The sequence below is a fragment of the Peromyscus eremicus genome, chromosome 2 (assembly GCF_949786415.1).
Source record: "Peromyscus eremicus chromosome 2, PerEre_H2_v1, whole genome shotgun sequence".
NCBI lineage: Eukaryota > Metazoa > Chordata > Mammalia > Rodentia > Cricetidae > Peromyscus > Peromyscus eremicus.
In genome coordinates, this window is record NC_081417.1 from 85591093 (window position 1) to 85606890 (window position 15798).

General features: G+C 37.6%; 1 protein-coding gene across 1 annotated transcript in view; it reads right to left on the minus strand.

Moving 5' to 3' along the window:
* Nucleotides 1-12776: 12776 nt before the first annotated feature.
* The window catches only part of Brinp1 (BMP/retinoic acid inducible neural specific 1), a 136833-nt gene continuing 133811 nt past the window's right edge, over nt 12777-15798 (minus strand). The window contains exon 7 of the mRNA XM_059255940.1: nt 12777-14013. Coding sequence (XP_059111923.1) covers nt 12876-14013 — 1138 coding nt within the window. The 3' untranslated portion in view covers nt 12777-12875. The remainder of the gene's footprint in view (nt 14014-15798) is intronic.

The following is a 15798-nucleotide window of genomic DNA, read 5'->3' on the forward strand; positions in this document are numbered from 1 at the left end:
TGAAGAGGAAAGGGTTTATTTCATCCTATGGCTTTTTGTACACCAGAGAAGTCAGGACTCAGGAAAGGATCTCAGAAACAGGAACTGATTCAGAGGCCATAAAGTAATGCTGCTTACTTTCCTGTTCCTTGTGGCTTGCTCAGTTTGTTTTCTTATACACCCCAGGGTTCAGGAGTGTCATCATCCACAATGGTCTGACCACATAAATCATTAATCAAGAAACAAATCAAGCCAATTTATGGAGGCATTTTTAAAATTGTTTCTCCCTCCTTTCAGATGACTCTAGCTTATGTCAAAGTGACACAAAACTAGCCAGCAGTACGTAAATGTGATAACCCAAGTTCAGATCTCCAGAATCCACATAAAAGTTGGGTGAGTGTAGCAAATCACCTGTAATTCCTGTACTTGGAGACTGAGACACAGATCCCCAAGATTGCTAATTCTATTGGGCAAACTGGGGAGCAACAGATTCAGAGATAACCTCTGCCTTAGTAAATAAAGCGAAGAATAATTGAAGACCACATCTGATAGCAACCTCCAGAATCTATATGCACATGAACCCACACACATGTGAATCCACACACATGAAAACATACACACATGTGCATACATCATACAAATACACACGCAAAAAGTTTTTTTCCCACATGATTGCATAAATAAAACACCAAGATAAGTGGTTATTTCTGTTTACTTATGATGAGCCTACATTTAGGGAAATAAGACATAGATCCTTCCACTAGTAGATGTTGCTTCATTAATAATAATAATTATAATAAAAGCTATGCTTATCTTGTTTTTACTATGTTGCTAGTGTGTTATATACATAGTCTCCTTTAATCTTCTAATCTTAGGAAATCATTGTAAAAGTCAAAATCAGAGATCTGTGAAGAAAAGGAATTTTCAGAGGACAAGAAGAGAGTAGATAATATTTACTTTAGTCTTACTAGATGAGAGGTGCTATTTTAGATATTCTCTTTATAATTACTACAAGGAGTTATATTAGGATTAAAGGTGGGTGATATTATTTTCACATAGGATAATAAAGCCAGACCCAGAGAGGATAAGCTGGATTTCTAAAGTTCATGTAGGTATGTCTTGTTAGAGAACAGGATTTACCCACAAGGAAAGTTGAATCAAGAATTTTTGCTTTTGGTCATTATTCTAAAATGTCATGCATGGATTTCAGGTCATCGTCAGCTGGCCTAAACTTGAACTGGTACAGATTATCTAAAGGGGGGTAATTGGTTGCAACATAACTGATACAATGTATAACAAGACAACAAAACTATGGGATCTACCTGGCATTAGAAGAACGGGGAAAAATAGGGGTGCAGTGATATAACTCAATCTAATAGCATTAGAGGCTGATGGTTTGAAAGAAAATGGCCCCCAAAGGGAGTAGCACTATTAGGAGGTGTGGCTTTGTTGGATGAAATGTGCTACTGTAGAGGTAGGTTTGAGGTTTTTCATACGCTCAAGCCACAGCCAGTTGTCTCAGATCACTTCTTGTTGCCTGCACAAGATGTAGAACTTTCAGCTACTTCTCTAGCACTGTATCTACCATCATGCTGCCATGTCTCACCATGATGATAATGGACTGGACCTCTGAAACTGTAAGCAAGCCACCCTAATTAAATGTTTTCCTTCATAAGAGTTGCCATGGTCATGATGTCTTTTCACAGCATAGAAACTCTAAATAAGACAGAGGCAGCCACAGTAGCAAATGGAAAAAGGTGATAGGGCAAACTCTGTGACTGACAGTCCCTAACAAGCATGTCAGAAGAAAATTCAGGGAAATTCATATGAAATAACAGCCAGTTAAAGAGCAGGATTCTGGGACTGGGTAACCAAATCAGAAGTAGATACTTCATGTAGCCATGTATAAGATCTTGGCTTCCACTCCCAGCACTGCAAAAGAAAACAAAACAACAAATCCTATCTATATACATTAAAGAGAACATAGATATCAAGCAGCAAAAAACACAGAAAGCTCCTCTTTTTCAGGAACATTAGGACTTGACAAAAGACAAAGCCAGGAGTTTGAAAGACTATACTAGACACCCAAACACTTGAATATAGTGATAGAATACATGATGGTTTGAATATTAAATATTTTCCCATAGGTGAATGTATTTTAACAGTTGGTCCCCAGATGGAGGCATTGGTTTAGAATGTTGTTGACCCTTTATGAGCTTGATCCTGAATGTAGGAAGTAGGCAATTAAGGATGGGCTTTAAAATGTTATAGCCTCAGCTTTCATAGCACTGCAAGTGCCAACATGTAGGCTGTTGTGGAAAAAAGCCACCCGGTCTTACCCAGCTATGAACTCTGTGAGGCACAATAGTGACTTTCATGGCAAGACAGCCCCATGGTGCAATAGAGGTACATCTTATGAGGGTAACCAATCACTTTGCGATTAAATTTAAGCATGTTCCACAAGAGGACATATATGCCTCAATCTATAAATCTAGTGCATATTTGGGAAGGAGCACAGTTCCCAAGAGTAAACCTGTAACTATTATTCTGCAAGTGAACAAACTATCAATTTTTCACCTAAATATTTATCAGTTTACCCACAGAACTCATCATAGAAGTTTCTTTGTGAAATGAATGGTGGTTAAGGCAATCTGATAACTGGCCAAAGTGCAGAAAATAAGTGATTGGGAGTTCTCAATAAAAAATAGGGCAGCTATATCACTCTTAACTCTATGGCTTATGAACCATTATGAAACATGGAACATAAAGTTTGTGAAAACTAGATGTCATAGATGACTCAAGTGAAGCGCAGTCTTTTGGCCATGACAAGACCACTGAAGTCATGAATTCAGAGTGACTAAAGTTATCTACAAAAGACTTGCACAAAATCAAGCTAGTTAATAGTCTAGCATGAAGACTATGGATTCATGAGCCCCCACCCCTAACTGTAGAGCTACTGATATTTAATGGCTTCTAGTGGGAGAGAGAAAGTCATTTTATTTTAAAGATGAAGACCCTGGCAGAGTGAGAAAACTCCCCTGGATATCTCTTGAGTATATAGGCAGCTGGGAAGAGTTACGGAGGTGAAAGTAGATCCTGTGAAAGCTAATGAGAGGGGAATATTGTATAATTACATTGTATGATGCTTTTAAGGAATTAATACAATGTTACATTCAAAACATTGCAAAAACTTTATTGTCCCATCTTACCTCCCGTCTGTTCCTTGTTTCCTGAAGTCAGACATAATATGACCATATGCCTTAGGGTCCACCACTACAGATTCTCTATAATGATGAACTTGATCCCTTTGGTCACATCAACAAGGAAGTAATTAACACATAGTGGATCATGACTGAATTTGATAAATGATCATTTGTTGGCATGCTTGAAATTCTAAAATTGCTGCCAGTTTCTCTAGGTACAAAATCTGGAATCCTCATATAAGTTGCAACATGTTTTATTGCGTAATAATCTTACCATCTGCTGATCCTACTCTACATCTCAAGCCTTCCATCTCTTGCCTTCTCTATCACTTTATTGTCTCAGGTAGATCTTCAACACAGCACTACCTGTAGCCTATATAAGGATTAATAACTGTTTCTTCTCATCACCCCACCTGATTTGTCATTTATGATTCCGACTCTCTGTACACTCCATAGCATCTCACTCTCACTCTTGTTAACATATATTACACTTGGAGATACTGTCTAACTTGATGTATAAAATATTAGCTTTGAAAAATATCTGTTGAATGAATGAATGAGTATAGAATGAACTTCATCCCCTTCTATCTCAGCTGAGGACAATATTTTTTTCCAGGTATTTCTTTAAGATTGTACCCATAGGTAGTAATCAAATACCTGAAGCTGTGAAATAGTTGCCCACATGAAGTAAGAATTGGTTATGTCCTGCTGGCCTCAATTGTCATGTCAAAATTCAATAAAGCAGACTCACCAAGTCATTTGCTTGGCAATTCTCTGAGCACATCAAGTTTCTGCAGTGTTTGCAGGGAATAAGAAAAAAAATCACTCTATTTTATCATCTAATTTAGATTGGATATTTTCTTTTTTGCTTGTCTTCTCTTCAGTCTTATCCCTCAGAGAACTCTTTTTTCCAGGTGCTTCCAATTTGCAGGTGTCCCTTGTGGTGAAGGTGGAGCTTTAAGTGAAAGTTCAATCCTTTGTAGGAAGGCAGTAGTAGCCCTTAATGTTCCAGCACTGAGCTTGTTCTGCTGTTTCTGGATGGGTTGCTAAGCAACATCCCTATTTGCCTGGAAATGGGATGAGGCTGTAGGAGGTCGGTTAAGAGAGGACACTGGGAACAGTTACTCAGAGCTTCTTACAAAATTACTCTCCTGTTCATGATTCCATCTTTATTACCTTTAAATATACATATACATATATATGTATATATATATGCACATTTAAGATATATATACATATACATATATATATACATATACATATATATATATATATATATATATATATATATCCCTTCTAATTGCAGCCTTCCTTTATTTGGGACTTGGGATACATTATTGCAACCCTTCACTTATTAACTCGTACAAGGAAAAGCTTGGTCTCTAACTCTTCCATTCAGCGTTGTATTTGAAAGATTTGAAAGCACCCACATATATAACAAAGGACATTATTGGAAAATGATTTCAAGTTTTGGGGGTGAGCCATGCATAACTCAAAGGAATCATGAAGGCTAAATTCTATGGTCTGTGCCAAGGAACACTAGGCAAACTCTAACAGCACTAATTCCTATAAGCGGTGGGGAAGAATTCTAAGCAAAGAAATATCTACTGCAAATTTGGGGACGTAAAAGTTAATGTGCGCAAGAGACATATGAAGATACTGAAGTACACAGGAATCCAATGACCTTCAATAATCATCCTGTTTACAAAGGATGTTACCAAGAATTGAACCATTCAGGAATCAGAGCCATCACACCTAAGCACTTACTGCTTAAGCTCATTTGTAAAGTTGAACCCACCATGTTTTAGTTGCTCTGATTTTTTTCACCTATATGATGGGAATAATGATAACTTTCTTAGACATTTTTAAGAAATAAATAAGATGCATATCAAGTATCTGAGACTAACTGACAATGAAACTATGAGATTTTACAGCATTTTAACTTGTTTTAATTTAATTTTTTATTTCTTTGTATTTTATGCATGAACTTAAATGTGTATTTACATATGTTCTGCATGGCATATATGTAGAGGTCAGAAGACAACTTGTGGGAATTGGTTCTTACTTTTCACCATGTGGTTCCCAGGGATTAAATTTATGTCATTAATCTTGGTGGCAAGCCTTTCACTGGGCTAGCCATGCTATTTATATTTTCCTTTAAAGAGTGTTCATATGTCAGGAAACACTGTTGTAAATCTCTCAAAATCCACATCATAGCACAGAATCTTCATTTGATCCATCCATGTTTCAATGCTTTTAGACGAGAAAGAAATGGGAATATATGTTACAACCAACAAAGGCAAGTTTATGACTTTATGTACCATGAGATGCAAATTATAAGAGAAAAAAATATGACATCAGGGAGTTGAATGATGATGATATCCTCAAAGAACCTATCTTCTGTCTATAAAAGTCTCTGTTTGTGTATCACATTCATTCTAAAGATAACCACTGGATATGTCTGATTGCATAGGATGAGTCTAGAGTGGATGTGTTCTGGAGGCTTGGATCAGGCTCATTCTGGCTCCATGTATAATATTGAAATGGGGGCAATTTGTTCAATTGACCAAAGACTTCTCTTTTATGGCATATATTTAGAAAACAGATGAAAAATTTTCGTCTCCCGACTTCAATTAACCATGCCACTACTCGCAACCTGCCCATATCAATCCCTCTATTGCTCTCTCTCAGGGAAGAGCTACAGACACATCAGTAGTGTTTGCTAAGGATGTAGTAGCTCTACCTGGAGTCAATAGGTTTCTTGAACTGTTAGAGAAGGAGCAAGAACTACATCTGAGCGCTGAGCCAGAGAGTGCTCTTTCAGATGGAAAATCTTCCCTAAACAGCCCTCTCTTCCTGAGCTCCTGTTGCAGCTGTACGATTCTGGTGTCAGTGCATTTAATACTACTCTTTACTCCATCTTATGGAAGGGCTTAATATTTCTGTGATAAGTAAGTGGTGCGCAGGACTTTCAGAGTTTAGTCAGTGCCTTCAGATTGTATTTTTGAGCATATTATTTGAACTTACTGAGGCAATGAATGTTGTCTTTCATAGTTAAGAACCATGTTTTTAGAAAATGAGAGATCATAATACCATTATTGTATAGAGACAGGTAAAATATCTTTTAAGACTTAATTTCTTTGTATGTAAAGTAAGGTGATAACAAGATTCAACTTCTTATGTTACTATGGAGTTAAGCAGCATTCTGTGGTCTACATGTTAATGCTCCCCTAAGAAATTGAAATACTATAACCAATTGTCCAATGTGAGGCCATGGGAAAGTGGTTAATTTGAGAGAGTTCTGCCATCACTACTATTAATGGGATCAATTCTCTTCTAAAAGAGGCTTACAAGAATTTTCTTTTCTCCTTCTACCATGTAATGACATACGGGATGTGCCATTTAGAAGGAACATTCTGTAACCATACCAGACACCAAATCTACTGATGCCTTATCTTGGACTTCACAACTTCTGCGTGGATGAGAAATACATTTCTAAGGTGGATAATTACTCAGTTTTGGTATCGTATTGTAGCAGTTTAAATGTACTAACACATAGATAACCTGCATGAAGTTCTTACTGTTCTACTCAGTCTGTACAGTGAGCTGAAGTGATTACAGCTCTTATTATTTTAATATGCAGTGCTGTCTAAATTGTATTTTATATCATTTATTTACCAAATAGATAGGCTTCATGCATGCCAGGTCTTCTCAGACTCCTTAAAAATGCTTACTTTTCACAACCATCACGTTAGAGAAGCCTTATTAAGAATCTCTTTTCTACAGAGAAGAAATTGAATCAGAGAGAGAGATTAAATAGCTCATTTGTGTTCCACAGCTAATAAATAGTAAAGCTGCAGGCTTGCTTTTCAACTCTAAGTCAGCACTTCTAGCTACTGTTCTGAATCCTCTGTTATTTTCTCATGTTAGGAACATTGTCAAATAGTTAGTAGAAATCACTAACCCGGAAATCAGAAAGCACAAATTCTATTTTTGGTTTTGTAGGCAATTGATAACCCCAGAAAATCTATTATCAAGGTGAAACCTCTATGCTCAGAATCTTTTTGTGCACTAACAAAATATCAGGTGACATTATTATTAATTGATAATTATGTACTATATGATAACACCATATAATTAGTCAACGCTTGGCAGTGTTTATAATCATCCTCTAATTTGTAAGAACATTATAATTTCCTCACTTACACAGGTGTGTGATAAAGTCAGACCAATTTTCTATTGGTGCCTAAGACTTGTTGGGAATGACTAGACTGAGAGAACATAGAAATCTTTCATTACAGCAACATAGGCTTTCAGATAAACAATTCTTCCATTCAAGCCCTATGTCTAATTTTTTATCAAAGCACTTTTTTCCCTTGAGGGGAATAGTTCCATGCAGAAGTGTGACCCAGACTAGAAAATTTCAGCTGCAATGCGTATTGTATTCCCTAGGGAAAAGAGCATTTGAAGATGTCTTCCAAGCAAGGAATTTTGACTTTGAAGATCAGATACTAACTCAGGGAGAAGCTCAACTTGTAATACATGGCATCCATTTACTTCCTAAGGAAAAAAGGTTTTCTTTTTCATTTTTAGCACTCTCCCCTCAAATTTCAGGTACTCCCTTATTCTTGTCTTGTGAGTAAGGCTGTTTCTGATCCAATATTGTCTTTATTTCTCATCCTTTCCCCAAACTCACTGTTTTTGCTGTAATAGCCCTTTATTTAGTTCGTACTCACAAAGCACAGATTAATGTAATACATTTGGACCTAGAATATGTTGATTTTCATTAAAGTAATCATACTACAATTCCTATCAACTGGTCATACTTCATGAAACAATGATAGAGGGCAAGATATGGCACATAAACTACATGGATTTGGTATTTTGTCTTAAAGCAAATTGTGCTTCAGTCAAAAGGAAACTAAAGTGGTAATGTAATGTTGATCAGAGATATGACTCAAGTTTTGCAACATTTCAGAATGGTCAAGAGAAACTGTTAATGGATCATGGAAATGTTGCTTCAAAGACTATATAAAGGCATAATTTTATTGGGAAAAGACCAAATCTTTTACATTTCCCAAAGACAAGATTTTTTTTAATTCTTCAGGCTTTTACTAAATCTATATAACAAAAGTAAGGTGACTTTTTATCCTTGATTTGTCTCTATCTCTTTTTATCCTTACATCCTTCTTTATCTGTAAGTTTATTGAGTAGGGAAGATTGTCACAAGCCAACATAGTGTACCATAGAACTGACTCAGTATGCTGATAGATCAAGTACTGGAGTGTAAAGAAGGATTGTGCTTCTAACTGCAGGCTTTGATTCTGGTTTGCAAGAAGCAATGCCAGAATATTAATGGTCACATAAGCAACCACTTCCCTCCAGGGGAAAGTTGATCAATCTGTAGCTTCTGATACTATATAAGAGGAAGGAAGAAAATGACCTCCACTCACCCTGAGGTCACTGTAACCATCCAAAAATTTGGCTGATCCCTAGTAGTAAGAGTTCATTGGAGTAAGATTTTGGTGATGATGATGGTAGAGGGGAACAGAGCAGTGGAAATTGTAGAGAAAACATATAAACCACATGGCTGTGATTTCTGTAACCCGCTGGTTGAAATTCCATAAGGCAGATTCTTATATTGGTTAGATAATTAGCATCAGTGACCTTTAATTTTGAGATAAAAAAAGGCCACTAAGTTCACAGTCAGTGATGAAAACTGATGATATAACTTTTTGAATAATTCTTCATTGCTGAAATTTGAAAGATCTTCTAATACTCATTTAATACTAAGCGTCTTCTTTTTATGTGCTTAGTTGTCTATTTGTTCTTCGTAATAAAGTGACTTTAATTTTTAAATTCTCTTGACAGCCATTAACAATGCAACATCTATTTTATTTTACTGATATTTTTTCCAGTGTTTCTTTACTCATTCTTTTATCTTCAAACATTATTTGTCTATTTGTTAACCAATAACTTGAAACCTGACAAACTGTTTTTTAATATATCAATTTTATCCAATTACAGTTAGTGTGATTATCTAGATAAAAAGTTTTTCTTGCTGTCTGTATATGTATGTGGCTATTTTACTTTTCTCCTTTACTGCTTTCTTAATATTTGCTTTCCTCCTCTATTAATTGGCAAGTGATACATTCTGCATCTATTCCATTAGCAGTTAGTCACTCCTCCCTCCTTTTAGTGCTGAGATATCCTCTCATGATCATTTATCACCATCTAGTGGATCCATATTTCTATTATGATCATTTTCTTCTCATAGAACCGTGAATAGGCTAAATTATTTATTATTAAGATAATTTTATTTTAGCTTAGACAACCCAACAAGGAACTACATATCAGAAATTATATTTTTGTACTAGAATAACCTCAAGTCTCATTGTTATTGTGTTCATTAGTTTTGCATACCAACATTTCTTCTACATTAAAAGATGCAGTCTCTGGGTAACTATAATTTTAATCTCTGAAGAAAGTCTTACTGTTAGTGCAACCCTCTCGTCGCCCTAGACTTTAAAGAGGGCAGATATGCCATGGTCTAGAATTTTCCAATGATTTTACTTGATAGCTAATTAATGGCTTTCTGTGGTTTCCATGGTGATGACATGCTTTGCTGCCAAGCCTTATCCAAATGGGCATTCTGTTCACTCTTGTGTCTTAGCATCAGCATATTAATCAGAGACTGTAGGTCTTCAGTTGCTGCATGAAATTGGTAAGAATCTAATTGAATTAAAATCCCACTCAAAGGCTTCAGGATTCTCTTCCTCACAGTTAGAGACAATTTTTGTATTTCAAAGGGCTCAGAGTCAGACTGAAGCACAAGACAATGGAACTCTACAGGTTTTTTGTGTTCCATCAGTGCAAAGCCTTTAACTCTTACCTTAGACTATATTTTAGTGATTTAATTTATTTTCTTGAAAATAATTATATTTCCCTAATTTTTCAACATCATACACTGTGTGTATATTCAAGATGAAATGACTGCCTCATATTTCCAAGGTAAAGGGGAGTGGCTTTTCCCACACATACCTTGGGTAAAGACTGATGAGGACTAGATTGAAGGTCCTAGTGTCATTGTGATAAGTTTGAAGCAGCATTGTCATGAAGATGAAGACTGCCTAGCAACCTTCCAAGCTCTTCAGCTTGCAAGGAGATTCCAGGAAGGAGTTATGGGGAAGTCCTTGGGAGATGGAGATAAGGGAGAAAGAAAGTGAGCTGAAGGTAATCTGTCTGAAAAATTGTTTAGGTCATAATGATTGTGGATGATTGTCTCTATTTCTCCTATAGAATCAACATTCTCACTCTTCCAGACAGCATTTCCACTTAAAAATGACACTTTGAAAAGTTGTTGTTAGGGCTAGTCCCTAAATGCTTTTCAGAAGATATGTATATGTTTTCATCCTTTCTCTGATCATCATTTCCTTCTACTTGTCGAAGTTCTAATTATTTTCCAACACTGACAATGTAACTATTCCTTCTATAGAGAGTTCTTTTTCAGACTGCCAAGCAGATTATAGTTTCCTCAGGGCTATTTTCTGTATGCCCAATTCTATAATGACACTCATCTTGCTGATATATATGTATATATCCTAAATATGCATATATAAAAATATATTTAAATCATTGGCTTACATGTTTGTCCCCTTAATTACTATTTGAATGTCAGAAAACATGGACAATTTCCTTTCAATATTTATATCTCAGATATTCTCCATTCATTTACTAGATGCTTAAAAATTGTTTGATGAGTTCCTGGATCTGCTTATGCTCTGGGGACATTCTATAAAGTGATTCCTTACATAAAGGATTTCCAAACTATATGAACAAAAGCTGAGAATGTAAATGTAGGCTAATTCATACCCAAAATAATAATAATAATAATAATAATAATAATAATAATAATAATAATAATACATCTTTTACCCCTCATACTCACTTAAAAAGCCAGGAAAATCTTTTGTTTTTTTTAACACTGAAGCCTCCCTTTTCACTTTAAAGTATTATTTGAATGGGTTCATATGGTGTGCTGGTGACATCTACACTGTAGAGAACATATCATGAAAGACAAATGCATGTAACAGAACTGAAGCCAGTGTGTGCTGGGTTGCAGATGTGCAAGGTATGGAGTGATATCTAATCATTAGATAGCTTTTATAACATAAGCTGAAATAGGAATTATTCCTTCCCTTTGGTGAGGGCAGCATTCAAGGAAAGTGTAAAACAGAATTAAGCAGTTTCCTGTCCAGGCAAGCAATCAATGAACAGTGATGACTTAGATCAGAATATTTCTATTTTCCACTGTACACTTTCATGTTTCTGCATTTCGCTCCCAATGCACAAATGACTATCTAGATTGCAGACAAGTATCTCTTGCCCCATACTATCCAGTGAAAAAACAAATGCTGATACCCTAAGGCTAATAAGCAATGTCCACCCAAATCTTCTGCAGAAGTGCCTGGAGAAGAGCGTGCTTTCTCATGTCTCTCACTGTACTAAACCCAAGTCCCTCACAAGAAGTGGCAGTGTTTATACTGTGCACACATGTGTGCAAGTGGTTAACGCATATGCACTTGTGCTCATGTGTATTCTAAGTTATCCCAACAGTAATTAAAAGTACTTGAAAAGATTTTGGTACTCTAACACAGTACTAAAACTTACATTATTATTATTGTTATTACTTGGTCATTGGCTATATTAAAATTAAAAAACACCTGTAATAGGGAAAATATTTCTGAACAATATGATACTATATTTCTTCTTGGAGAAAGTAGGTGGAAAAAAATTTTTACACAAGCAAAAACCTATCAAAAACAATCTTGGATAGAGAAATCTTTTACCCTTTAGTAAAAATTTTTGGGGCAGAAAACACAAAAGTGTCCACAGTACTTAGAAAGAATGTATGTGGGCAAGGAAACCAGAAGGTTGGATTCAAACCAGTATTGGGACAGTCATTATTGGTGTATTCATGAGCATGCTGCTTCCCTTTGACCCTAATTTCTAGACTAAGGGGTTTGAGAAGCTAGTACCTAAGGTTATTCACTGTTCTATAGTAGTGTCAGCTTATGTTCTTCCAGCCCCACCTATTAGCCAGCTTCCATTATCTTCCATTTATTGAGAAGTAAAGAAGCCATATAGGTAAGACTGCAATGCTTTGCATCCCCCAACCCATCAAAGCGTCAAAAGAAGCACAAAGAATTAAGCATAAAGAGGGAAGAAATGTTAACCGAAGAAATATCTTCTTTATCTACGTCCATTTCCTCCCACAAGGAAAAATGGCAGTGTCAGAGGTACATTACATATATCTCTTTCTTTCTCTTTTAGTGTTTAATCTTAGCACCTGCACAGCAGAGGTCTTTACAATTCATTTCATATGCTCTCCCCTTCTCCCCCCCCTCCACACAGCACCTGAGGCCCAAGAAGCCACCATCTCAAAGCTCCACAAAAGTCTGAGACCCATCTTCATGACAGAATATAGTAGTAACAGACATGCCCCACAGTTTTATACAGTTGCTAGAACACTTTAGTTTCCAACAAATGAAGATTTTTTTCCTCCTTTCTTTTGAATATTAATTACATTTTACAAATTTGTGTGTGTTTGTGTGTGTTTTCTTTTGTTTTGATTTATTTTATTCTGTTGTATGTGTACAACAGAAAGGAAAGTTCATGGCAAAGGGTCCCGGGTTAGCAGAGTTTGGCTGTCATCTGGTCAGACTGTTTGAGGATCTCAGTGTTGTAGAGGTCCAAGGCATGGTTCACCCTGATAATCTCACTGTTAGTCAGCTTCAGGCGGTGCTTCAGCATACAGGAAAACAAGTCCAGCTGGGGTTTTCCTGGGGCCACAGGAGGGGCCAGACGATTAATTCGGTCCCGAATGTCCAACATGAGGAGCATCACGGATGAAGAGGAGTAGAACTGACCACCCTGTGTGTAGGACTGATTCACTTGCTGCACGGCACTTCGAAGGAGGTCAGCATTGAACCTCAGGCTGTACCCGAACACCTGCACATCGGATATCTTAATGTAGAATTGCCTCTTGGAGGGATCCGACAGGTCCACGGGGCCCTGGCCGGTCTCATTACGTAGGGTAGGTAGCCGAGTCCGACTACGCAGGTAAATATGGACAGTCTCAAAAAAAGTTTTCCACCGATTGCCCAGCAAGAGAGTCCAGTTGTAGCACTGGCTGTTTTGCAGACGGATCTTCTCCCAACGTGGGTAGCCAAATTCCCCAAAGGGCATATTCCAGCCCTCTGAATGGCTTCCACTGAAAGGATTGACATAGACAAAGAACATGGGGTCCAGGCTGCTGTTGCGCATCTGGCAGATACGCATGGACATGCCAATCACCATGTGGATGAAGTCCATGCGGTTCTTGTTGCTCTTGAGAGTGAGGGACATGCGCTTGCGCCACCGAGGGTCGAAGAACGTATCAAGGCGAATCTCGTTGCTGATGAAGGTAGTGTGAACATAGAGACGCGAGTCCATCTTCTGCAACAGGTACTTCAGTTCCAAGTCCTGGAAGTCCAGGTCGGTCTCAAAGCTGATGAACTGCTCGCTCCGTTCAGAGTCCACATTCTGTGGTTCGCAGCGGCCTCTGTACAGCTTGTAGCCCTTATTGCAAGAGCCACAGAGTGAGATGTTTGCCAGGCTGCACATGGCACAGCTGTTGTTCCCACCTATGATGCATGGGATGGGACGCTGGCACAGTGTGGTACTACCATGGCACACACAGCTCCTCTGGCTCTCGAGGAAGGTTCCCCAGAACCCATTCTCATTGCAGTAGAGAAGTGACTGGACCCTTGCAAGCCACTGCTGAATTGTCCTGTGAAAAAGAAGGAAAATGGAGAATGTGAGTTACCATGAATAGGGTTGTGAGGTGCATTACACAACTGATCATGTGAGTTGGAGCCTCCTAATGAATGAAAAGGGGCATTAGAGTGATGGCTTAGTTGGTAAAATGCTTGCCGTTCAAGTATAAGAAATGAAGTTTAATCCCAAGTATCCATGTAAAAAGCTGGCCCACCCACACTTACAATCTTAGAATGTGGAGACCAAAGATAGGAGGATCCCTGAGACTCACTGGCCATCTATCTAGCCTAATTGGAGAGCCCTATGACCCAGTGAGAGACACTTAAAAAACAAATTTGATGGCTTCTAAAGAACGATGTCCAAGTTTGACCTCTAATTTCCACATGCTTATACACTCATGGGGATGTGAACCCAGCTACAGTCATACCCACACAAATGTGAAAACACATACCCACACAGAAAAGAATAAGCAAATCAACTATAAGAGAATGTAGAGTGAATAAGTACTAATAAATACATTGTTATCCTGCATAATGGTACAAAGCCAGTTGTGTCACTTAGTACTTTACACTTCTAACATCCTCTATGGACATCTTTGAAGAGGAGAGGTTAGGCCAAATGTCTATCCATGTCTATCCATTCCATAGGCACTGAGAAGTTTGGTTTAGGAAGCATAGTGTCTAAACATGAAAACACTTTCTGGATGAGAACAAATCATGAAAAAGCCCCCATGAGAAAGATTTGAGGGTCGTTATGTTTTTTATGTAAACATCAGAGGATTTAATGCTCTCCACACCTTTCTTTGATGAGGTTATGAAATGCCCAACCCTGCTAACAACAACAACAAAAAACTTCATTGTATCATATTCTAGAGCTCATGAGTGCTTCCATATATCTGGTATGATTCTCACACAGTAATTTTTCATAACATGCAGTAAAGGTATATGTTCTTCAGGTGTCCAGAGTTCTAAATTTTCAATTGTGTGGCATTTTTATTGCAAACTGTGTCTCTACAACCCCTAACCATTGCCTCCCCTCATTGCGAATGATACCAGTATCTGGACCCAGATTCTAGACCCTAAAATATTTCAGTGAAGAAACATCTGCGAGCCAATAAGAAATAGCAGAAGAATATACAAAAAATACGTAAGGCAGTCAACCCAGAGGCCTCTTGTTTTCCCTATTTCTGTGTTAGTCTCCTCTCGCTGTCTTCCATGTTACCAATAGTCCTATATATCTGCCTAGCAGTCTTTAGCCTGCACACGGCATTTGTACTCCCAGCTTCCCACTTGCACCTCTAACAAACACCCAGACAATGGCTTGAGATTCAAGCATTATTAGAGATTTCACATAATTTTGATTCTTCTGTGTATAAACAGAGGTATCAGTGGACAGTTTCCTTAGTCTCCCCACTCACTCCTTCTACCACACAGGGCTATTGTAAGGATTACATTAATTTTTATGTGGAATCTAGCTTTAAATTTGGTAGGCATTAAGGGTTCAACAAAACACTGCTCTTGGTGCAAAGGAACTGTCGTTTATTTTATAAGCATGGCCACAGAAGCTCCAAGGCTAAATGGTGGATTTACAATCATACGACCAGTGAGAAGGGAATTCTCTTGACACACTCACTTAGCTTTGGGCATTTTGTATCAATCCAGAATTTAAAAAGAAAAAAATAAAACCTGTCTTAAGACTACATGCAAGGGCTGTGATGATATCACTGCTGCTGCTGCTGGAGCCCATAGTTATGATCTTCCAGGGCTATGAGGTTGTTAACAGAGGCCCATCTGCACTC